This window comes from Bos mutus, chromosome 8 (assembly GCF_027580195.1).
Source record: "Bos mutus isolate GX-2022 chromosome 8, NWIPB_WYAK_1.1, whole genome shotgun sequence".
In the NCBI taxonomy this organism is placed as follows: domain Eukaryota; kingdom Metazoa; phylum Chordata; class Mammalia; order Artiodactyla; family Bovidae; genus Bos; species Bos mutus.
The window spans coordinates 43,858,029-43,883,719 of NC_091624.1; the positions used below are offsets into that span (position 1 = coordinate 43,858,029).

The window sequence follows — 25,691 nt, forward strand, 5'->3', positions numbered from 1 at the left end:
GCCCACTCCAGGGGATCTTCCTGACCCAGGCATTGTACCCGTGTGTCATGCATTGGCAGATGGATTCTTTACCACTGAGCCACCTGGGAAGCCTATCCATTTTTAAAACTACTATTAATTCCTTCAAAGCAGTCATTGTCTCTTGAATCTATCAGATGAAATATCTATGTTTTCTTCAAGTGCTGGAGCTGGAATGATAAATTAGTTGAATCACTGACTGCCCACCAACTGTGCATGGCTCTAACATCTACTACAGACCAACTTGTAGGGTTTTCTATTGAATGAAAACCCAGTGCTGCGTCATGCAAATACATCAAGCCTTAGGTGTCCCAGTACACTCACCCACGCAGTGTGTGTGTGTTAGCTTCTACTAGGTTATTTTGTAGACATAAACAACAGCAAAGTTTCAATGAGTAACAGCTAGGGTTTGTTTCTTGATCTGGCCCCAGGCCATCTGGCTCTGTATCCTTTGTACTCTAGGTATTCATTCAAGCAGCACCAGGCTAATACACAGGCCAACCCCCTGTCTTTCTGCAGAGAGAAAACAGCATCTGGCAGAATCTTGCTATGGTGTTGGCAGTTTCTACTCAGATGTGGCACAGGTCCCTTCTGCTCGCATGCCAGTGGCCAAAATGTGTTATTTGGCTAACAGCAAGGGATTTGTCCCCTCCACAGGAGGCCGCTGCAGCTTGCACAGCAGGCCCCAGATAATGAATGTTTCAATAGAGGGGGTGGGGGCAGGAATAATTGGAATCTTTAGAAATTGTCTTGGTCAACAAGGAAGAGGGTCATAAAAAAAAATCAATTTTCATTCATTGAAAAGCAACAGTGAGAAGACTACTTGATTTTTTTGACACCATGCTCAAGAAAAAGAAATGCAAAAAGGCAAAATAGTTGTCATACGAGGCCTTACAAAGAAAGAGAAAAGAGAAGTTTAAAGGCAAAGGAGAAAAGGAAAGATATACCCATTTGAATGCAGAGTTCCAAAGAATAGTAAGGAGAAATAAGAAAGCCTTCCTCTCAATTAGTGCAAAGAAACAGAAAAACAACAGAATGGGAAAGACTGGAGATCTCTTCAAGAAAATGAGAGATACCAAGGGAACATTTCATGCAAAGATGAGCACAATAAAGGACAGAAATGGTATGGACCTAACAGAAGCAGAAGATATTAAGAAGAGGTGGCAAGAATACACAGAAGAACTGTACAAAAAAGATCTTCACGACCCAGATAATCACGATGGTGTGATCATGCACCTAGAGCCAGACATCCTGGAATGCAAAGTCAAGTGGGCCTTAGGAAGCATCACTATGAACAAAGCTAATAGAAGTGATGGAATTCCAGTAGAGCTATTTCAAATCCTAAAAGATGATGCTGTGAAAGTGCTGCACTCAGTATGCCAGCAAATTTGGAAAATTCAGCAGTGGCCACAGGACTGGGAAAGTCAGTTTCCATTTCAATCTCAAAGAAAGGCAATGCCAAATAATGCTCAAACTACCGCACAATTGCACTCATCTCACACGCCAGTAAAGTAATGCTCGAAATTCTCCAAGCCAAGCTTCAACAGTATGTGGACCGTGAACTTCCAGTTGTTCAAGTTGGATTTAGAAAAGGCAGAGGAACCAGAGATCAGATTGCCAACATCCGCTGGGTCATTGAAAAAGCAAGAGAGTTCCAGAAAAACATCTACTTTTGCTTTACTGACTATGCCAAAGCCTTTGACTGTGTGAATCACAACTGTGGAAAATTCTTAAAGAGATGGGAATACCAGACTACCTGACCTGTCTCCTGAGAAATCTGTATGCAGTTCAGGAAGCAACAGCTAGAATTGGACATGGAACAACAGACTGGTTCCAAACAGGAAAAGGAGTACATTAAAGTTGTATATTGTCACCCTGCTTATTTAACTTATATGCAGAGTACATCACGCAAAATTCCGGGCTGGAAGAAGCACAAGCTGGAATTAAGATTGCCTGGAGAAATATCAGTAACCTCAGATATGCAGATGACACCACCTTTTTGGCAGAAAGCGAAGACGAACTAAGGTGCCTCTTGATGAAAGTGAAAGAGAGAGTGAAAAACTTGGCTTAAAACTCAAGATTGAGAAAACTAAGATCATGGCATCTGGTCCCAGCACTTCATGGCAAATAGATGGGGAAACAATGGAAACAGTGTCAGACTTTATTTTTTTGGGCTCCAAAATCACTGCAGATGGTGACTGCAGCCATGAAATTTAAAAGATGTTTTCTCCTTGGAAGAAAAGCTATGACCAACCTAGACAGCATATTAAAAAGCAGAGACATTACTTCACCAACAAAGGTCCATCTAGTCAAAGCTATTTTTTTTCCAGTAGTCATGTGTGGATGTGAGAGTTGGACTATAAAGAAAGCTGAGAGCCGAAGCATTGATGCTTTTGAACTGTGGTGTTGGAGAAGACTCTTGAGAGTCCCTTGGACTGCAAGGAGATCCAACCTCTCAATCCTAAAGGAAATCAGTCCTGAATATTCATTGGAAAGTGATGCTGCTGCTGAAACTCCAATACTTTTGACTACCTGAAACAAAGAACTGATTCATTGGAAAGACCCTGATGCTGGGAAAGATTGAAGGCAGGAGGCAAAGGGGAAGACAGGATAAGATGGTTGGATGGCATTACTGATGCGATGGACATGAGCTTGAGTAGGCTCCAAGAGTTGGTGATGGACAGGAAACCCTGGCATGCTGCATTCCGTGGGGTCGCAGAGTCGGACACGACTGAGCAACTGATCTGACTGACTGACTGAGTGTACTAGTGAGCTTGAATGACTCCAATCTGAGCATCTTCTGGTATGTCCCAATATATTTAACTAACACATTTTACGAATGTTAAAGGCACAGACTCTTTACAGCTCTGTAAGTTTAGAAGTCGATCTTATGAATTAGAAGTTATGTTAGAGAATAGTGGGCATTTTAGTCTACCCCTCAAAAGTAAGTGCATATTTCTGGTAGAAAGTTAACCAGTCCTGTCTAATTCATATCACATTTTGGTATTTACAACCCATGTGACCATGTAAATCCATGTCCTTCAAATGCTCTTCAAACCAGCTTTTTTTTTTTTTTCCTGCTGGATCTCTCATTAATGACTTGGACTCAAGATTCACTTGGGGCTTCCCTCATAGCTCAGTTGATAAAGAATCTGCCTGCAATGAAAGAGACCTGGGTTCGATTCCTGGGTGGGTAAGATCCCCTGGAGAAGAAAATGGCAACCCACTCCAGTAGTCTTGCCTGGAGAATCCCACAGACAGAGGAGCCTGGCAGGCTACAATCCACAGGGTCACAGAAATTGGACACAACTTAGGAACTAAACTACCACCACCAAGATCTACTTGGGGCTTCCCTGTGGCTCAGCAATAAAGAGTCTGCCGGTAATGTAGGAGCTTAGGTGACATGGGTTCGATCCCTGGATCAGGAAGATCACCTGGAGGAAGTAATGGCAATCCAGTTCAATATCCACTCCAATCTAATCCACTCCAAACCACTCTGTTTCCTGGAGCAGGAAATGGCAACTTGCTCCAGTATCTTTGCCTGGAGAATCCCAAGCACAGAGGAGCCTGGTGGGCTATAGTCCATAGGGTTACAAGGAGTCGGACACGACTTAGCACACATGTAAGATCCACTTGAGCCAGAAATGTTTCCAGCATGGCCCAGAAGTTCAAAGATCCTGCTGTGAAGCAGCTAAAATTTTGTTTTTCTCATACTGTTAAATATTAATTAGAATGCATCCCCAAACATTTTCATTTTCAGGAAGGGGATGGCTTTAAAGTCGCTAGTTACTACTACCATGTACAGACAGTAAAAATGCTGCACTCTTGCTTTTTGTTTTTTATTGGTGAAGTCAGAAACATTTTCAAAGATTCAACACTCGTTCATGAAAAATCATGAGAAAAGTTGAAAACTAGAATATGGAGGATTCAAGTTAGACACTTAAAACATATATTATGAAACTGAACCTGAAATAAAGTTTTGAAAGAAGTTCTGTAATCTGAGAGCTAAAGAGGATGAACCAGAAAAAAAAACTCTCTATATGTTATTTTCAGCGTTATCATTTGGGGTTTCTCTTAATTGTTATATCGTATACCTGTCAGTATAATAACTATATTCACTTAAAATCTGTCATTAAAACCTAGTTTGATTTTGTGAAATATTTCCTTTCTCTCCCTCACCCAACCACCTTTTCCTTCCCTCTCTCTCTCTGTCTCACTTTCTCTCTCTCTCTGTCTTTCTCTATCTAGCACAGGGGTCCCCAGCCTCTGGGATCTAATGCTTGATGATCTGAGGTGGAGTTGATCATCCCTACCAGGTTTGTGGAAAAACTGTCTTATACAAAACCAGTCCCTGGTGCCAAAAAAGGCTGGGACCACTAATCTAGCATATTGAGGTATTTCACATGGAGAATTTGCAGAAAGCACTCCAGATTATCTTGAATTTGTAGTAGATGTCATCCGTCTATGTGACACAAGACTGTTCTTAGTAAAAATTAGCCATTTTAATTTAAAAATAAAATGCAGGCATTTATATTCATTGTCTCCTTCTCTCCATTATAAATCTCATCCTTTGTTTGTCTTCAGTGTGATTTCAAGTCAGCCCACTTCTGATGAAAGGACAGTCTGTTTCCCAGGCAACATGATTGTCAAAGGATGGATGGAGACCAGAAAATAAATTTTGGACTTTTGATTTGTGCAACTATAGATATGATGCTAATTCTACCACACCCTTCCAATCCCTCTAAAGGCCTCAATCTTGGGGGTGATGCCATGATTGTAGTGCTAGTGTTGAAATACTGATAACTAATGGTTATTGTGTTATTACTGATTGACCCTATGGTGCCAAGCGTTTAGATATGTTAAATCCCTGCATTCTCACCATAACACCTATTAGTGTCATTTTAAAGATGAAGACCCTGAGGCTTCATGAGAACAAGTGGGCTGCTTATCAAAGGCAGACCTGGAAATATGCAAGGGAGAGGAGTCCTCTCACACACCACCTCATAAATCAAATAATTTATTCTAATAACAGGATAATGACCATAGCACTACACACAACATGGCAAAGGGTAGAATTGTGTCTTTTCTTATAAAGGGTGAATCAGTTCAGTTCAGTTCAGTTCAGTTGCTCAGTCATGTCCAACTCTTTGCGACCCCATGAATCACAGCACGCCAGGCCTCCCTGTCCATCACCAACTCCTGGAGTTCACCCAAACTCATGTGCATCAAGTCCGTGATGCTATCCAGCCATCTCATCCTCGGTCGTAAAGGGTGAATACAGACATTCATTTTTTCCTTTTCCTTTATTGCTCCCACTTTTCCTCTGTTTCTATGACCCACTTCCTTAGCCCTGCCCCAGAAACACATATGCACTAGAATCTACACCTTTGGTACATTTCTCCAGTTCTTCAGAACTGTCTTGAGATAACTATTAGGAAAAATTACCTACAACCTGGAAATAGGATACAAGATGCTTTTTCAATATCATTTAATGAAATTTAAGTTTCAATTTGGTACACATTTGGGTACTTGATACAACATTTAAAGTGAAAAAATTTTGCAGCCTGTCTTACTTTCCATCTACTTCAGCTACATAAAAGATTCCCTTTCAAATGTTGCTAAAGTAAGAAGCAAGCATCTCAAGAAATTCACCTTTGGTTTGCTTCTGAAAAATGGCACATTACACTGTAAAACCTTTAAAAATAGTGCAATAAAATATTTATGTGTTGTGTCAGTGCCAGCTTATAAAATATTCAATACCTGACATATATATATGTGTGTGTGGGGGGGAAGGACAGTGTGTACCCACATGAACAACACTAAAAAGCTATCTCTTTTAGTTCATATTACATGTAAATTATGTGTGCATGCTAAGTTGCCTTAGTCACGTCTGACTCTTTGCAACCCTATGGACTGAAGCCTGCCAGGCTTCTGTGTTCATAGGATGCTCCAGGCAAGAATACCGGAGTGGATTGTCATTTCCTCTACCAGCGGATCTTCCTGACCCAGGAAGTGAACCCACGTCACCTGTGGCTCCTGGGTTGCAGGCAGATAGTTTACCACTGAGCCAAGATTTAAGCAGTTGACTGAATCTGAATTGACACTGTCGACTCTGTTCATTTACATGCTAATCGTCATATATATGTTTTTTTATTTATATAAAAAAAGGAAAATTTAGTCTTCATTCCTAGCTTTTCAGTCCCAAACTGATAACCAGAGATCAGACAAGACAGTCCTTCCACATGAAACCTTCAAGGAATGACATGCCATGAGTCTACCTAGGTTTAAATTTATCAGTTTTAAATGTAAAGCAGTCCCCAAAGTTAAAAAATAACACGACTCAGAAGTGAGTCTAGAAATAAACAGGTTCTTCTCAAAAAACTATAGAACATTCACCCATTTAGAAGCAGCCTCACCAAAAACAAGTAGGAACAAAGGAAGCAATGGCTCAGACATAAGAAAGAAAAGTAACTTATAATATTTTGAAAATCAATGTGTATATAGGTTTAAAAGACAGTTGAAAGAAATCTATTTTCTTAAGACTCCTTAGGATAGTCTAATGCCTTCTAGTAATTCAAGTTTACCTCTAGGTTCTACCTCAAACTTACAAATAATTTTTTTTCTTTAATTTTTTATTAAAGTATAGTTGGTTTACAGTGTTGTGTTAGCTTCAAGAGTGCAGCAAAGTGATTCATATATACACACGTGTATATACATATATATATGTATAAATATACATATTCATTTTCATATTCTTTTCCCTTATAGGTTATTACAAAATACTGAGTAAACTTCTCTGTGCTATAACAGTAGGTCCTTGATGGTTACCCATTTTTTATTAATAGTAGTGAATATCTGTCAATCCCAAACTTCTAATTTATCCCTTTGGTAACCACAAGTTTATGATCATTTATTTTTAAACTTTTTGATAATTATGCTACATCATATTGACTGACACACCAACAGCCTGGAGTTACCTACTTCAAAGGAAAAAGCAATCTAGTTCTCTCTAGTAGGATTATGACTATCTTATGTATTCAGCCATTCATTTATTTTAAAGATTACCCATCTTAGGTTTACATGCAAGAAGATATAGTCACAACAAATACCTATGCGTTATCTCAGGGAGGACGTTTATTACCTGCTGTGATGTCCCTGGCTGGATGTCCAGGCTGGGAGAGACTCAGCTTGAGTTTTCCATCACTAAGAACAAGGATGAGAGCTCCTGACCTATGGTGAAACTGACTGGTCAGCAACAGTCCTGCTCTGTTCCATGTTCGAAATTGGAAGATCACAGACACTTTGTCCTCTCTGGAAATGCCTGGCAGCACCAAGTAACTCCTGGAGCTCAGAAAAGTCATGGGGACAGTTTGCGTGTGTGAGCAGGAGAAGGACACATTTCCCTGTGAACACAGTGAAACAGACTTTAGGAAAGCACAGTTGGAATGCTTTCATTTCACAGACAACAGATTTTCCAAGACTTACTGAATTTCTTATCAACAATTCAGCAATCTAGGATTTTTAAAATGAGGCTTCCCCATCAAACTTAAATCCAGATTTGCCTTATAGGTCCCTTAAAGCACTGTTCAAGAACTTCCCTGGTAGCCCAGTAGTTAAGAATCTGCCTGTCAATGCAGGGCACATGGGTTCGACTCTTGGTCCAGGAACTAAGATCCCACATCCCGCGGGGCAATTAAGCCCATGCACCACAACTGAAATCTGTGAGCCCTAGAGCCCACGCTCTGCAACAAGAGACACCACAATGAGACACCACAATAAGAAGCCCATGCAATGCAATTAGAGAAAGTAGAGAAATCCCGTGCATGCACAGCAACAAAAGGGCAATGAAGACCCAATGCAGCCAAAAATATATAAATATAAAAATGAAAAGAAAAAGTGCTGTTTAGCTGGGTAAACCTATTTCTGAGTTTCTGAGGAACTGTCTATCTCCATTACCAAGCATTTGCAAAGGAATCCTGAGCCAAATCTTTCCCAGACTTAATGCTGGGTGTCCAAACTACGGTCTTTCCAGTAGTCACGTACCAGTATGAGAGCTGGACCACAAAGAAGGCTGAGCATCAAAGAATTGATGCTTTTGAACAGGGCTTGAGAAGACTCTTAAAAGTCCCTTGGACAGCAAGGAGATCAAACCAGTCAATCCTAAAGGAAATCAACCCTGAATATTCACTGGAAGGACTGACGATGAAACACCTATACTTTGGCCCCCTGATGTGAAGAGCCAACTCATTGGAAAAGACCCTGATGCTGAGGGCAGAAGGAGAAGTGGGCGACAGAGGATGAGAAATGGCTGGATGGCCGTATAGACTCAATGGACATGAATCTGAGCAAACTGTGGGAGATAGTGAAGGACAGGGAAGCCTGGCATGCTGCAGTCCATGGGGTCCTAAAGAGACTCGACTGAGGACTGAACAACAATAGCAACAATGCTGGGTGTGGGATACAACATAAAAGAGACAATTTTCCTCTCTTGAGGTGCTAGATGTTTTTCTCCAATGTGAAGGCTAGCACAAAGGATAACTTACTCCAAGAACTTTCTTGTACTTGTCTTGATTATGTAAATGTGATTATAAGTGTGTCACTCAGGTGATAGCTACATCTTACTATAGGTAGGGCATGTGCTTTTGCATGTCTGAAGAAAAGAATGTGGCCAGGCTGGTCCTGCCACAGGTAGGCTGGTCTCTTCTCTGAAGTTCTTACAAACCAAATCACCCAAGGCTATCACCCAGCCTAAGATCTGATCTGTCTAGCAGGCTGTTTTTATTTGTATATAATTCTGTTTTTAAAGACATTTTTAATCCTTATGATATGTCTACTGCTCCAGGAACAAACTATTTTTAATCATAGTGCTTGGACGGAATGGGGTCAATATAATTCCAATTAAACCTTCTACATGAATTTTGTCTGAAATTAAAAACTTTTCTATAGATTTCAGATAGCAGAATACATACCCAAACATTACTCTTCCTCTCCAAAAAAAATAATACAAATAAAAAGCCAGTGAGACAGAACTTAACTTACCAGATAGCAAAGCATACTATGAAGTTACTGTAAGCAGATCCGTGTGTTATTGGTATAGGAATAGACACAGCAGTGGGACAGAATAAGGAACTCACAAAAACATCTGAGAATATATTAGTTATATATTAATATATAATATATAGCTATAATACATATATATAATATACAATATACATTATATAGTTACATTTTAATAAAGCTAGCATGTATGTGTGCTCTGCTGCTGCTAAGTCACTTCAGTCGTGTCCAACTCTGTGTGACCCCATAGACGGCAGCCCACCAGGCTCCCCCATCCCTGGGATTCTCCAGGCAAGAATACTGGAGTGTGTTGCCATTTCCTTCTCCAATGCATGTAAGTGAAAAGTGAAAGTGAAGTTGCTCAGTCGTGTCCGACCCTTAGCGACCCCATGGACTGCAGCCTACCAGGCTCCTCCATCCATGGGATATTCCAGGCAAGAGTACTGGAGTGGGGTGCCATTGCCTTCTCCAGTATGTGTGCTCAGTCATGTCCAGTTCTTCTCAACCCCATGAACTTAGCTGGCCAGGCTTCTCTGTCCATGGGATATTTTTAGGCAAGAATACCGGAGTGTATTGCCATTTCCCCCTGCCAGGGTATCTTCCCAAACCAGCTATCGAACCTTCATCCCCTACATTTCCTGCATTGGCAGGTGGATTCTTTACCAATGAGCCACCTGGTAAAACTTAGTATGTAAGGAAACTCAACTATGTGGGATAAAGGGTGGGTTAGTTATTAAATAGTGTAGGACCAAATGGATATCTATCAGGTAGAATACAAAAATTAATCCTATATCACATAAAGAATAAATATCAAAGATTTAGGTTTTTTTATTTAAAAACTAAATAAAACCAATTAAAAATTCTTACAGGAAAACCCATGAGACCATGTATATATTATAGGGTTTTAGAGACATTTCAAAGCTATAAAGAAATATACAGACCTAATGACCACATATAAGTGAAAATATTTATAAACTCAACATATTATGTAATATTTAATATAAGGTTGATAAATATGAAAAAATATATGGACCATGAATGACAGAGGGTTATCTATCAAATATAAAACTGTCTTGTAAATTGACCAAAAATTAAAGAAATAAAATAAAAATTAGGCAAAAGAATAAGAGTGAACAATGATCGGAAAAACAAGTCCAAATGGACAAAAAACAGGTGAGAAGATTATTTAATTCACCAGTAGTCCCATAAACACAAAGTAACAAAGAGATATTAGTTCATGTTCCTTGAGCTGGCAGGGGTATATGAGGGTTGCCTGAGATGGGATGGAAAGCTCTAACATACATTGCTGGTGGAAAATGTCATATTATAGCTTTTTGGAAGGCCATCCAACAACGTTTATTAAAATGTAAAACTGTATAAAATTTGTGACCAAGAAATTCTACTTCTGGAATTTTATCCTATCAAAAGGGAAGCCCCTGTACTGAGCACACATGTGCAACTGTCAGCTTATAGTGGTAAAAAAGTTGAGATAAAGCAATGCCCTGAGTAGGAAATGACTAGATAAATAATGGTATGTTTTCCTAATGGATAGTGATGTGGACATTCTAATGTAGAACTACTCCTGATAATGGAAAAGAATTCTTACAAGGTATTGTTGAATCAAAAAATCTAGATGGAGAAAAACTTTTATAAAATGATTTTTTTGTAAACAATGTCAAATGTGGAAGCATACAGATTCATAAATACATGTGTGAGTATGAGTCTATCTATCTATAGAGGATTCCATTACTATAGACCAAACAAGGAAGGACAAATATTAGCTTTGTAACATCCCAGCTTGACAGAGCGACTGTAGCCATGTGGAGAATATGGAGAAAGAAGGAAGAAACCAATTGAAAACAAAAACACTGCATTAAAATGCCTTAATATGATTGCACTTTAACATTTTTGTGAAACTATTCATCTATTTCCACGAACACATAAAAATGAAACCACACATAAACTAAAAAAAGTACAGTAGGCTTTCTGTATACCCAGGTTCTGCATCCTCATATACAACCAACCAACCGGGAAAATACTCAGAAAGAAAAATTTCAGAAAATTCCAAAGAGCAAAACTTGAACTTGACCAGCACCAGCAACTACTCACATAACAATTGCATTGTATTTACAACTATTTACATATCATTTACATCGTGTTAGGTACTATACATATTCTAGAGTCGATTTAAAGTATATGGGAGGATATGACTAGGTTATATGCAAATACTGTGCCATTTTATACAAGGGACTTGAGCATCCATTGCTCCAATTCGGGGATCCTGGAACCAATTCCCCAAGGATATCTAAGGATAACGATTCATGTGATTTGTACCTTCCCTGCCTTCAGAAGAGGTATATTTTAAAGCTGAATCAATCAAACTGCAGTTCCCTTTTCTCTTGAACTTGCGTATAGACTTTCTTACCATGATGAGGACCTGTGGCTTGTGTTTCTTGGACAAATCAATGATATCCACTCCATTATAATAGAGATTTTCAAAACAGCCATGAAAGTTTTTATGTGGGAATGCCACTGATTTTCCATGACCAGGAATCCCTCCGAAGCTGATCTTAGAAAGAAAAAAATGACATAAATAACATTGTTTAATGATTTTCTGATTACCTGACTAAACATGTATGATTATTGGGTATAATGGTAATTGTCTCAAATCTGCTTGGCATTATTTTATATTATCATGCTAATTTCAAAGGAGGTTTTATATGTATTTACCAATGCTTTATTTATTACACTGAGATAAATATATTAAATATCCTTCTTATAATTTGCTGCTACTCATATAGTTCTGTTATTTTTGTTGATGGGGAATATTGCATCTTTATGCCCATCGTAAATTTCGATTTTTGTGACAAGGCAGCCTACTGTGATGATATTCGACTTTATAAACTAGACTGTGGGATCCTGCTCTTTGCCACAACTCTGAGAGATGAGAATTACAAAGCCACTAATAATATCATTTAAGACCAGAATCTCCAGCTGGTCTCTGCTGCTGAGGCCACTCATACCAAGTGAATGTTGAAACCTGGTTTGCTGACAGATGTGCTCAGCAGAACTGGCAGAACAAACAATGCATTTCAGTGTATATTAGACACACGTGGGCAACATGCTGCAAATATCATCCAGTGTTTAAAAACCCCAAGAAACAGTATTCTGAGATCTGTGCATTTGGCTTTCTTGTTACTTAAAAAATTCAGATTGGAATATATGTGGATTACTTCTCTAAATTATCCTAGGTAGCTAATTCTGTTTAGGATTGCCCTAAAACAAAGAAATCTCCAAGGTAATATTCACAGCCAAACGCCAGATGGAATACAGAACTGTGTGAACAAATGCATTTAAAAATATTCTTTGTTGAACTGGTAGCTCTTCAAGTATGGATTTCCTAAATTTAACAACTATTTACTCTCATGTGAAGACTAACATCTGTAAGGAATAAAATGTCTCAATAGCTTGAGCATGTATCTTCCAGTGTGAAGTTACCACACATAGGAAATATTTTATCAGAGTTCTGAATTATTAGGAAAGGGAACTTTTCAACGTAGTAGTATTTTCTCTAGAAGATTACGCTGCAATCAAATGATAAAGTCTGTAATACTTAAAAGGTCATTTCACACCTTATAATCGAGATCCACATAGCTGGACTCTCCTTTTGCCCGAAAATGATGAGTGTGTGTATCCACAGTGAAGTTGACATCTGTACTGAGGAGCTCAATGAGAACAGAATGCCAGTGTTCATCGTCCAGCAGACTGCCCAGCATGAGAGCATCAGGCGAGGGCAAGTCAGCATGACCTGAAAAGAGAGGAAGTGTAAATGCACCGTTCCATCCAGCTCAATACCATGATTTCTTCAGTGTTTTCAGGTTTAGCATTTTTCACATCAGTTACACTTTGCTTACATTCTTTTATCCCAAGAACTGGCGAGCTGCTTTTATCTTAATCTTAAATACAATCTTCTTTGATATTGAGTAGCATCTTCTATCTAACTTGTTTTATTATTATTATGTACTGAATTTTCAATTTTCTTGAAAATATTTTCTTCCTAGGTCCTCATCCATAGGACTACTTCAAAAGTTTCCAATAAGCCACCCTTGTCATCATGATATTATCAGGTTATTTATTGAGCATCTACTACTGATCTTACATGATTATCAAGAAATAAAACTTTTTACATAAAAGCATACTGAAGAGCACACATGCTGTTCTTAGTATAGCTCAACTGTAGGTGACCACGTGTCCATTTGTCTGGACAGTTTTGGTCTTCAGAATAATTATTTATAGGGTCTACTTTTTTTCACAAAAGTGTTCTTTTTTGTTGTATGTTTGTTTTGTTTTTTAAAGAAAGGCAGACTGCCACATGGAATGCCTCATTTGGATGTGTCTGGAGTCTTGGAAGCTTGACGACCCTACGTTCTCCTGCAAATGGACCTTGAGAGCTTGTTTTGAGGTTCTAGCAGAGAAGCAAAGCTACGCATATACCCTTGACCAAAGAATGGCCCTCCTCTAGAGGAGAAGGTGGTCCTCTTCAACCAAGTGCGCAGCTTTGGGAGGAACGCATATGGAGCTGTGAGGGAGGAAGGGAACACCTTTCTAGCCAAGCCAGATCACCCTCACATCCAAAAGTACTCTGGTTTTAAATTAACTACTTAACTGCGAAGCAAAATCCATCACAAAGGATACTTTCATCTAAATAGTATTTCCCCAAAACACTTTTTTTTTTTTTTACCTGAATTAAGGAATAAGATGAGTTTTCCTTTAACTAACTCCAGGGTGATGTGTTTGTCATTTGGTCCTTCTCTGTGGAGTAGAATCCCATTGTTCTCTCTGGTTTTAAATTTCAGAGAAATAACTTCTTTGATTGGATTCATGGATTTATGATTAAATGTGTACAGCAAAGAACTCTTCCCATCAAAATGAACCATCTCGGATCCTACAATGGAAAACATTAATGTGGTCTAATTATAATACAGTCTTATCAGTGCGTTGAAATGTGTAAGTCAGCACACAGATATACACACATAGCATATCTCTGGCTTGTTTAGAGTATCTAACATATTTGACATATCTAAACTCCACTATTTGCCTTTTCTTCCATCTTCCCCAAAATGTATCATCTAGAAATGTTGGTTAATTTCAATTTCTCCTATCTTTTACTGGCCTATTTCCATCCTGTAAATAACAAAGATCAGGAAAAAAAGTTAAAAGTCAGTTTCCCCTGAATAAAATCTCCCTGTACATTTAATAATCATTCAACATTTCTGTTTTTCTGAAAAGCTATACTAGTTCTCACAGACTGGTAAGAAATTAATAATAGTGTCATTCAATGTAAAGGGCTTAATTATTTCTGAACCAGAAACTGACTTTTAACAATTCTCACATAAGCAGTCACTTTAATATATTTTTGTCTGGCCATAAAAGACACACATAAAGATACCAGATATACTAAATACTACTGCAGACCATATTAAAGGGTTCTCAGTAAACAGGGATGTATTTTTATTCTGACATTTTGATCCAGTGACAGCACAAGGGCACAGCTATTTTGTGTTGTACCTTAAGCACACTAGGGAGATTGTTTTGCCACGTACTCTGTGTCTAATGTGTACATGGACCTGCATTTCATTCAGGTTAACTATTTCCAGGGCTTCCCTTGTGGCTCTGCTGGAAAAGAATCTGCCTTCATTGCAGGAGACCTGGGTTTGATGCCTGGGTTGGGAAGATCCCCTGGAGAAGGAGAGGCTACCCACTCCAGTATTCTGGCCTGGAGAATTCCTGGACTGTATAGCACATGGGGTCGCAAAGAATCCAACATGACTGAGCAACTTTCATTTCTTTCAATCTGTGGGCTTCCCTGGTGGCTCAAACAGTAAAGCATCTGCCTGCAATGCGGGAGACCCAGGTTCGAAGATCCCCTGGAGAAGGAAATGGCAACCCACTCCAGTACTCTTGCCTGGAAAATTCCATAGATGGAGGAGCCTGGTGGGCTACAGTCCATGGGGTCGCAAAGGGTCGGACATGACTGAGAGACTTCACTTCACTTTAACTATTTCCAGAAAACCCTTTATATTCACAACTTAAAAAGAATCATCCATTTTATGCAGGTACCTTTTGAAAAATGCAGAAGTTTGATTCATGTCAGTCAGTCCAGTTCAGTCGCTCAGTCAACGGAACTGAACCAACTTTTTGCAATCCCATGGACTGCACCATGCCAGGCTTCATTGTCCATCACCAACTCCCAGAGCCTATTCAGAACTCACGTCCATCAATTCAGGGATGCCATCCAACTATCTTACCCTCTGTCATCCCCTTCTCCTCCCACCTTCAATCTTTCCCAGCATTAGGGTCTTTTCAGATGAGTCAGCTCTTCGTATCAGGTGGCCAAAGTATTGGAGTTTCAGCTTCAGCATCAGTCCTTCCAATGAATATTCAGGACTGATTTCATTTAGGATGGACTCGTTGGATCTCCTTGCAGTCCAAGGGACTCTCAAGAGTCTTCTCCAACACAATTCAAAGCATCAATTCATCAGCACTCAGCTTTCTTTATAGTCCAACTCTCACATCCATACATGACTACTGGAAAAAAAAAAAAGCCTTGACTAGACAGACCTTTGTTGGACAAGTAATGTCTCTGCTTTTTAATACGATATCTAGGTTGGTCATAGCTTTTCTTCCAAGGAGCAAGTGTCTTTTAATTTCATGGCTGCAGTCACCATCTGCAGTGATTTTGGAGCCCCAAATAATAAAGACTCTCACCATTTCCATTGTTTCCCCAACTATTTGTCATGAAGTTATGGGCCCAGATGCCATGATCTTAGTTTTCTGAATGTTGAGTTTTAAGCCAACTTTTTCACTCTCCTCTTTCCCTTTCATCAAGAGGCTCTTTAGTTCTTCTTCGCTTTCTGCCGTAAGGGTGGTGTCATCTGCATATCTGAGGTTATTGATATTTCTCCTGGCAATCTTGATTCTAGCTTGTGCTTTATCCAGTCTGATATTTCGTATGATGTTCTGAATATAAGTTAAATAAGCAGGGTGACAATATACAGCCTTAATGTACTCCTATCCCAATTTGGAACCAGACTGTTGTTCCATATCCAGTTCTAATTGTTGCTCCCTGACCTGCATGCAGATTTCTCTGGAGGCAGGTCAGGTGGTCTGGTATTCCCATCTCTTTCAGAATTTTCCAGTTTGTTGTGATACATGCCATCAAAGGCTTTGGCATAGTTAATAAACCAGAAGTAGCTGTTTTTCTGGAACTCTCTTGCTTTTTCAATGATTCAGTGGATGTTGGCAATTTGATCTCTGGTTCCTCTGCCTTTTCTAAATCCAGTTTGAACATGTGGAAATTCACAGTTCACATACTGTTGAAGCCTGGCTTGGAGAATTTTGAGCCTTACTTTACTAGCATGTGGGATGAGTGCAATTGTGTGGTAGTTTGAGCATTCTTCGACATTGCCTTTTTTTGGGATTGGAATGAAAACTGACCTTTTCCAGTCCTGTGGCCACTGCTGAGTTTTCCATATTTGCTGGCATATTGAGTGCAACACTTTCACAGCATCATCTTTTAGGATTTGAAATAGCTCTACTGGAATCACCTCCACTAGCTTTGTTCGTAGTGATGCTTTCTAAGGCCCACTTGGCTTCACATTTCAGGATATCTGGCTATTAGGTGAGTGATCACACCATTGTGGTTATCTGGGTCATGAAGATCTTTCTTGTATAGTTCTTCTGTGTATTCTTGCCACCTCTTCTCTTAGATTCACATATAAAATGTAAAATATATAAACTCTTAACTCTGTCTCTAAGCCATATAATCAAACAATTGTTCTTTGTTGCATAATTAAATAGACATGATTAATAAAAACATAACTCTGTTAAATTCAAATGTGTCCCTTAGAGTATAAGATAATAATAAACTAATGAAAACTTGACAGTAAAGAATTTAAATGCTTTCACATTTTTGCAGTATAGTTTATGTGTCACTGAAAGGCAATGCTTATTTTTGCAGTCAGTCGATAAATTTTTTTTCTGTAAGTGATTTTCCCAGGATTATTTTGATTGAATTATTTTTTTCCTCATCTTCCCTCTTGCTGTATTGCTTTGTAATAGTAATACTCATATTCTAGGGATCAGAATCTCTTGGAGTGTTTGTTAAACACAGACTGCTGGGTCCCATCTCAGGGTTTCTGACTGATCAGGTGTGTGTGTGTGTGAGGGGGGCGGCCCTGAGTATCTGGGTTTCTAAAAAGTCCCCTGTGATATTGATGCTGCTGATCTATGCCTATATTTTGAGAACCACTGCTCCAAATCACCTAAATTATATTTCCCAGAATATTCTCCTCAGGCAAAATGGAGTCATGAAAAATGTATTATGTGATAGAAACACAAAAACATGGCTTAAAAAAAATTCTTTTATCCTAATGTTTTGACTCTCTTTCTAACGTGATCACTAACACTAGTTTCTAGAACAATTAACCACATGTGAGTCATCAAATTATATTTTATGAGGCAGATTCAACATGTATTTTGACAGATTTTTTTAAGCCTAAAGTGACTAAATTATAATACAGATATGTAACCACTTAAAAATCATGTATCTTGTAACAGTTTAACTAAAATCTTAAATGATAATAACTTGAGCTCAATTGAAGAGGTTACTATAGAGATAAAATTCAAAAATTGCTTTTAGAAATCCAGACTTTTAAACTTCCCTTCATCTGACACCATCCACATCACACTGCAGCCTGTTATTGTACAGTCCCTCGAGCTAATTTTTCAAGATTTATTTAAAAAGAATCAAGCTTGAAAACAAAGAAGAGTTGGCAGAGAGTATAAGAACCTGCAAAGCCAAAAAACATTTGCTGGCTGATCCTTTACAGAAGTTTGCCATCCCCACTCAGCAGAACCACTTAGCGATTATTTCTGGACCTGGCTCCTGATGGTCAAGCAGTAAGAATGAACTCACAACCAGACATTTTGTGACTTTTCTACGATTGAAAAATCAAAAATCCTATTTTATCTAGGAAATCACAAATGTCATTATTTTTGTGGACTTTCCTATTACATAATTCAATATACTCTATTTTCGAATATATATTTTATGAGGTAAAGAATAGGTCAATATTTCTTCTCCTGGCTATATATTTCTGCGTATAATATAAAAGACTGGTTTCTATACACAGTCTTCCATAGCTTCAAATTCTACTTTGCCCAGGATTTTGCTTTGGTATAACGAAATTTTTTTATTAAAAAAACACTTCTTTCCATCTTCCCTATCCCCCAACCTCAAACTAATTTCCATCCATTCCACAAGCACAGCTTTATTTTCAGTTGATATTTATGCAAGTATTACAAACTCTGCTGGATGCTGGGACAAAACAGGAGAGGACAGATATGGCCCAGCCCTCCTGGAACTGACAGTTCTTCCCTCACTTTCTCATTTCTACTATCAGGAAAAAACAGATCGCACCTGTAATATCTAATGTCTTACTGTGGGTTGCTAGGAAACTACAGTGACAAGGAAATGTTTTAGAGCTCAGGATGGAGATAGGAGAAACAAAGACTTCTCTGGTGAAAGTGTTTGGAAAGAAAGAATGCAAAGAATCAAGATCATCTAGGTATCAAACTATCACACAATAAATACTCTTTATACAAAATTTACACATAGGCATTGGAAAGTCGCCAACCATGGTTCAAAAACTGGGCTGCAGTGTTAACCAAGAAGCCCTCCAGGTAAGCCCACACAACAAATAAGAATACACATGATCACATAGAATATTTAGATTGGAAACTCAGTTATAATAAGCCTCATTGAACAGAATCTATTTTATAAAATATCATTCACCACCAAGTGTTCATAAATTAATCTGAATATTTGAAAACAAATTGGCAAGTCAATATATATGTATATTTTAAAATTTAGCACTAAATACTGAAACATGATTCGTAAAAGCTAAATGTAAAAAATTTTAAGATAGTCATATTTTGGGATAGAGAGTATTTTGTTCAGTAAGTCAGCAGCAATGACCTCTCCCAATATGAATGGGGGAGAACACTTTGTGATCCTCCTTGAGTTTAATCTCCACTAAATAGAGGCTCCCTTTAGCTTCAAATCATCAATCATGCCATGACCTGCAGAAGCCAACTTTCATGTCTCAGGGCTTACTGGTAATGAATGCCAAGATGAACTCATTTCCACCAGTCCCCTAAGCATAAAATTTTTGCTATTGTACTCCTATAAAAGCAAATCAAATATTATATGCCCACAACTAATACAAATAATCCACTATATTTATTTGAATGAAAACACCAAAATAGTGCATTAAATTACCAATTGGCATCATACTTAACTTTTACAAGAAATCCTCATATTTATAAAATGCTTTTGTATGCAATTCAATTATTTAAACAATTGGGGTACTTGACACAGAAGTCACTCATTATGTGTTGAAATAGAAAGCAATAGTTTCCTCTATTGTAAGAGTACAGAACCTACCTTCCAAAAAGAGTAGGGGAAATGTGATATTTAGCTGAAAATAGGAAGTGTTTTTCCAATGTCACATGTTATAAACATTTGCTTTGTTAACTAAGGCTATATTTTGATAAATGCATCAGTAACAATATTATTAAAGAAAACCCCACACATGCTTGCCATTTTATCAGGAGGGAGAATAAGTTAGTGCTGATATATTTAGAGCCTCTGGATCTGGTCCCACAAACAGCCCTTCATAACACAGAACAGTTGCTCAGAGAAAGAATCTGTGAAGTTGTCCTGTAAGGATTTGAATATTGGTTCCATAGTGGAAAACTTACTCAACCTCTCTGTGCCTCAGTTTCCTCACCTGTAAAAGGATAAAGAAGTCTCTCCCACACAACACTAAGTATATTGTTACTAAAAAACTTATCTATACAGTATGTACAGCAATGTCTGAAACATGTCTAGTCCACAGTGGGCATGGGCTACATCATTATTGTTAGTAGTAAGTCACTTCAGTCATCTCTGACTCTTTGCCACCCAATGGACTGTAGCTCTCCTGGTTCCTCTGTCCATGGGATTCTCCAGGCAAGAATACTAGAGTGGGTTGCCATTTCCTTCTCCAGGGGCCCTTCCTGATTCAAAGATCAAACCTGCATCTCTGGCATCGCAGGCAGATTCTTTACCACTAAGCCAATAGGGAAGCCCCATCTTCTATTTATGTGAAGTGAAAGTCGCTCAGTCATGTCTGACTCTTTGAGACCCCATGGGCTATGCAGTCCATGGACTTCTCTAGGCCAGAATACTGGAGTGGGTAGCCTTTCCCTTCTCCAGGGAATCTTTATACTTGGACACAAATTGAGAATGAGAAATCCATGCCCAAATTTATTTGATCTACAAAGAATAGGCATTTCCCTTCACCTCTACTCACTCCTTAGTATCTAGGGGACAGAGATTGTGCCTTATTCACTTTATTCAGCAGGGTGGATTGCATGGGGTAAAAGTTTTGTAAACATGTATTGAACTAATACTTTTTCTAATCTAGTTTGAATATTTTCTTTTTCCATAATTGTAATGGATAATACAGATCAGCATTCCCTCATATGACTAAAGATCATTATTAACTTCTGGAGTTTTTATTTGTCATGGTGACTACTTATCCTTTCATCCTATGTTCCTCTATTCCTATTAATGCATTTTCGAAACTAAAATCTACTTCGAGTAGAATCAGTGCTTAACAGAAGGAAGTTCCACATGCAGACTTTTCTCTCAACGCTATCCCTAAATATTACAAAATAAACATTCTTTATTTTTATAAAACATTAGGAACAGGTTTATAAACATTGACATATGGTGCGGTTGTTACAAAGAACATTTTTCACTGCAACAATCAATGTATTTTTTTAAGTAAAATAAACACAAGGTTTTAAAACAGGCAAGTACATGTTCTAGTCCCTTCTTCTCTTCCCTCTTAACCCATTTGATTTTCAATGCATGATTTGACACAGGATGGAAGTGCCACTTGGATGACTGTAGACCCCGATGGGGGTCCCCATTCTGTGCCTATCTAGTCTACATTTCTGAATTCATGAACTATGTCCCTCATTTCTTCTCCCCTCCTCTCCTCTCTTCCTTTCTTCCCTCTCTCACTCCAACAATAAACACAGTGATGAATATAAAATTTCATTACAACTGTGGGGCTAATACAACACAATATGACGAGGGAACACTTGAGAATGACACTGAATATGAACATGTGGAGTCAAAGTAAATGGCAGAAAAGAATCAAAAGATGACTAAAAAACCTCATTAAAGAAATGATGGTGAAACTGCCGAGAATTATCTAGATGTCTGTGGAGAAGGCAATGGCACCCCACTTCAGTACTCTTGCCTGGAAACTCCCATGGATGGAGGAGCCTGGTGGGCTACAGTCCATGGGGTCGCTAGGAGCTGGACACGACTGAGCGATTTCACTTTCACTTTTCACTTTCATTCATTGGAGAAGGAAATGGCAACCCACTCCAGTGTTCTTGCCTGGAGGATCCCAGGGACGGGGGATCCTGGTGGGCTGCAGTCTATGGGGTTGCACAGAGTCGGACATGACTGAAGCAACTGAGCAGATGTCGGGGGCTTCATAGACCTGTGTCAAGGATGTCAAGTTGGAATTGATCAGACTGTATGTAAATGTTGCTGAAAACTTACGAAATGGGATGAAAGCTCAGAGAACAATTTTGAGTAGAATATATAGCCTAGAACAAGTCCATAAGAAATGTTAACTTTGAATGGATGGGAATGCTAGAGAGGCGAGGGGCAGGGGAAAGTGAAGAGTCTCATGCTAGATCCTGGCCTTGGTGTGTAGGTCAGTAGGGACTGTAAGAAGACCTGACACTTTCCACTTTTACTCTAGAAATGGGGGAAAGGCTTTTCAGTTAGTGAAAATATATATGCCAACCCAAGAACCCATGAAGATATGCAGTGTTTATAGGAATAGTAAATATCATTGTAAATGGAATGTAAAAAGATGACACTAGAAAGAGATAAGCAATCTAGACATTCTCTCACTAACAACAGGGCAGAGGAAGTACACATGAAAAAAAGATAATAATTATCACTTTGAGCTATAAACCAAATCAGATTAAATTACTACCAAAAATAAAAATGCAAAGTGCTACACTTCAATCATTATTAATAATAAGAATGAAGACAAAACAGAGCCGCTAATATTGAGAAATATACTTTGTGTTGTTTTACAAGTGATGATTATTTCCTGTTTGCATTTTTATGCTAGGAGTCCCTTATGCCCAACAGTTCATGTTTGCTGAATTTAGGATGCACGCAGGTTCCGTGACAGCTGTACAGTCAACTGGCCCTTCCAGGCACCAGACACTCAGCTTTGATCTTCCTAGTACTGACCTCTAACCCAAGAAACTGGAGTAGTATCTCTTCACCAAGAACATCAAGCTAACAGCAAATCCCCATCAAAGAGCATGTTCTGCTTTGAAGTCAGTAAACCTGAAGTTGCTTCCAGAGTAATGGGAAAAGGAGACATTAATTTCATGGGATCAAAGAGAAAGTCTAAATATCAGGCATCCTAGCCATCACAGCAGTGAGCACACTGACAGACCCCAGAACCAAAAGGATGGAAGGAAATACGAAAGAGGGAAAATAGGTTGATGGCAACCCAGCACCATCTATGCTGAATGGTCCACGGACTCATAAACACTAGAGAGCTGAGGTGGGGTTAGGAAGCAGAGCCAGAGTAGAACATGCCATTAGGAAGGGGTATGAAACAGAGGCTGAAGGTGACCCTTGAATGTGGGATGGGTGGCTTGGGTGAGCCTCAGCTCCAGAACCACCCATTGTCTATGGGGGTTATCAAAGTGGAACTGATACCTCCGCTGTTCAACAACTCACGCCCACGCCCATCCCTGCACCACAGGAACACTGAATTCCTACTCCCCCAGTTTACATATGTTGTTTTGTCTAACAAGCACCATCCCTACCCCCGTCTCACTGCCCATGACCTTAATTTTGAAAACTGAATTGTTTTGAAAAAGTTTCCTTTTCCAACCCAACCCCTCTATTCCCCATGCCCCATCATCATGTTACAATATATTTGCTTTGTATAATTTTATGACTTCTCATAAACTCCTGACAAAGAAATAAATAATCTCAAAATCATCCTCCACATACAACCCAGTTCTCTGCAGATAAATTCACATATGACCAGTGAGGGAATAAAGAAATCAATGTCTGAATAGAATGGTAGTCGTGAATACAAAATGAGGAAAAAAGACAGTTTTAAATCTTAGATCCAATATGTGATAGCTCTCGCAAATATCTAATTTCTCAAAGGTTTGGTTTCTTTCTTTTCTGAAGCAGTGAGGTTACTACTATACTGAATTCATTTGGTTAGAGTGGGAGTTGAATGAGAAAATGTTGCAGGGGGTAGGATTTGACATATTAAATATCCTGTGTATGGTATATCTTATGGTTACACTTCTCTACAAAGTTAATACTTTGATCAGGGACAGAATGAAGTGTGACAAAAACTCTAAGATGTTCCCAACCAACTTATTCTTCAGGTCACTCTTCCAGTTTCTAGAAGATTATATTTTAAATTAATTTTTTCATTTTTGTGTTCATTTACAAAATACCAGAATATTCTAGACCTTCAAAATGGCAGCTGTAGATTTGATCCCCCATGTATTTCATGGAATGCTTTTACGCTTGTCTTTATGCTCAAATTGACTGCCAGCATCTTCATTTTTATTGTCAGTGGGGAAAAGCCAGAAGACATAAAACATAAATGATGTTCAAAAGAAGTTTCCACAGCGACGCAAGTAGAGAGAAAAGTGAGTCACCATGGGGACCAGGGAACATGGGGACATCTGTTCTTACCCGTTTTCCCACAGGAGGATCATTCCATCAATCACAATAAATACAACTGCTCTTGATTTGAGCTTTGTTTATTTTATGAAGTGCCTGCTATATAACAGGTATTCGGCTAACCTCTGACAATCTAAGATTTTAAAGCTCATTTCGGGTCCTCCTCCGAATTCAACCTTAAAATAACTGTAATATTATTAAGACTTTCCATAAAATCAGTTTTGCCTGCACAGATATTTAAAAAGCTGAAAAGTCAAGTTCCGTTTTCAATTTAGTGTTTAGAACACAACACTCCACCAAAACCTTCATTTGAGGAATAAACACCACTTACTGTAGGCACATCCATACACTTCAATCCGCATCCCAATCCTGCCTTTGGGGTTCCAGGTTAAGGGGAGGAAGCGCAGGAATCTGGCTTCGAAGGTAGGCTGGAGTCTGTAGTGTACCACACTGTCTGCATTTGTGTTTCCTGGAAAACCCTGAGAGAAAACAGAGAAAGGAATCAATGTGTCTGCATAACACCATCTTCCTGCTCTCACCTCACAGGCTCATAATGGCAAACAATGCTTCACTTTGTTAGTATGCAAATTCATGGCTGCTTTAGAGCAACTCTGCTAATTTCTCAGGCATGTGACAATCTCTCTTCAATGCCTGGATTAGTCATCACCATCTAAACTTTCCTTATTTGTAGGGTAGTTTAAGCTTCAATGGCACCATTAAACTGGCTATAAACCTGCTGCTTTCGAAGACTTGCTTTTAGAAAGTGGCTCAGCCCCCACCTAAATCATTTCCTAATCTCCAAGTAGTCAAGACACACAACCTCACTTTCAGCACAAACAAGCACAATGTCAGCTTGCAGGATGTACAAAAAGAATCCTAGACCCTAAAACTTGAGAGGTGGGAGGGATCTGACCAGTGTTCTAGTTCAAAACCTTTAACTTATAAATGCAAAAATGTTAGTTACTTAGACATGTCTGACTCTTTGCAACCCCAGAGACTGTAGCCTGCCGGGCTTCTCTGTCCAAGGGATTTCCCAGGCAAGAATACTGGAGTGGGTTGGCATGCCCTCCTCCAGGGGATCTTCCCAACCCAGGGATTGAACCTGCATTTCCTGCACTGTAGGTAGATTCTTCACTGCTGAACCACCAATGCAAAACTCAAGCCTAAGGAAATGAAGAGTCTATGCAGGCAGGACAGCTATTCTCCACTGTGGCCAGGACAAGATCATGGGGATTCAAATTTTGATCTGTGTTCACTGCGCTTTGTCAGGGTGCCCCAAGTTATCAGCATTTAGAAGCTGCTTGGGGAAACACACCAACGCCACCAGCCACAAGATAAGAGTTGTGATTTCTCAACTGTGGGCATCTGGCTTCATGCTAGAAGGGGTCAGCATGAGAGCAAAGAAACTTGTTATAAGCAGTATGACTTCTTTTTCATGGTGTTCTTTTTAATGTAAATATCAGAAAGTAGGGAAACCAAAAAATGGATGGTATTGTTGTAGACATATACATCAATTACAGATATGTTACTAATGACTTATTCATTTTAAAAAGACCTACATGTAGGTGAGAAAGCTTGCATAAACACAGCACAAACTCCAACACACAGGAAGTGCATTCCAATGTAACTTCTCCAGTCATCCTGGCAGACCTCTCTTTAATAGTGTTTACTGTTCTGTTGTTTAGTCACTTAGTTGCACCTGGTTCTTTGCTACCCCATGGACTGTAGCCCACCAGGTTCC

General features: G+C 38.9%; 1 protein-coding gene across 2 annotated transcripts in view; it reads right to left on the reverse strand.

Annotated features, from left to right (window-relative positions):
- The window catches only part of LOC102267253 (contactin-associated protein-like 3), a 237,709-nt gene that overhangs the window by 95,320 nt on the left and 116,698 nt on the right, over positions 1–25,691 (reverse strand). For both annotated transcript variants that reach the window (XM_070375524.1, XM_070375523.1), the window contains exons 4-8: positions 24,282–24,429; positions 13,817–14,020; positions 12,708–12,883; positions 11,501–11,644; positions 7,160–7,421 (exon numbers count right to left, since the gene is read on the reverse strand). In XM_070375524.1, coding sequence (XP_070231625.1) covers positions 7,160–7,421; positions 11,501–11,644; positions 12,708–12,883; positions 13,817–14,020; positions 24,282–24,429 — 934 coding nt within the window. The remainder of the gene's footprint in view (positions 1–7,159; positions 7,422–11,500; positions 11,645–12,707; positions 12,884–13,816; positions 14,021–24,281; positions 24,430–25,691) is intronic.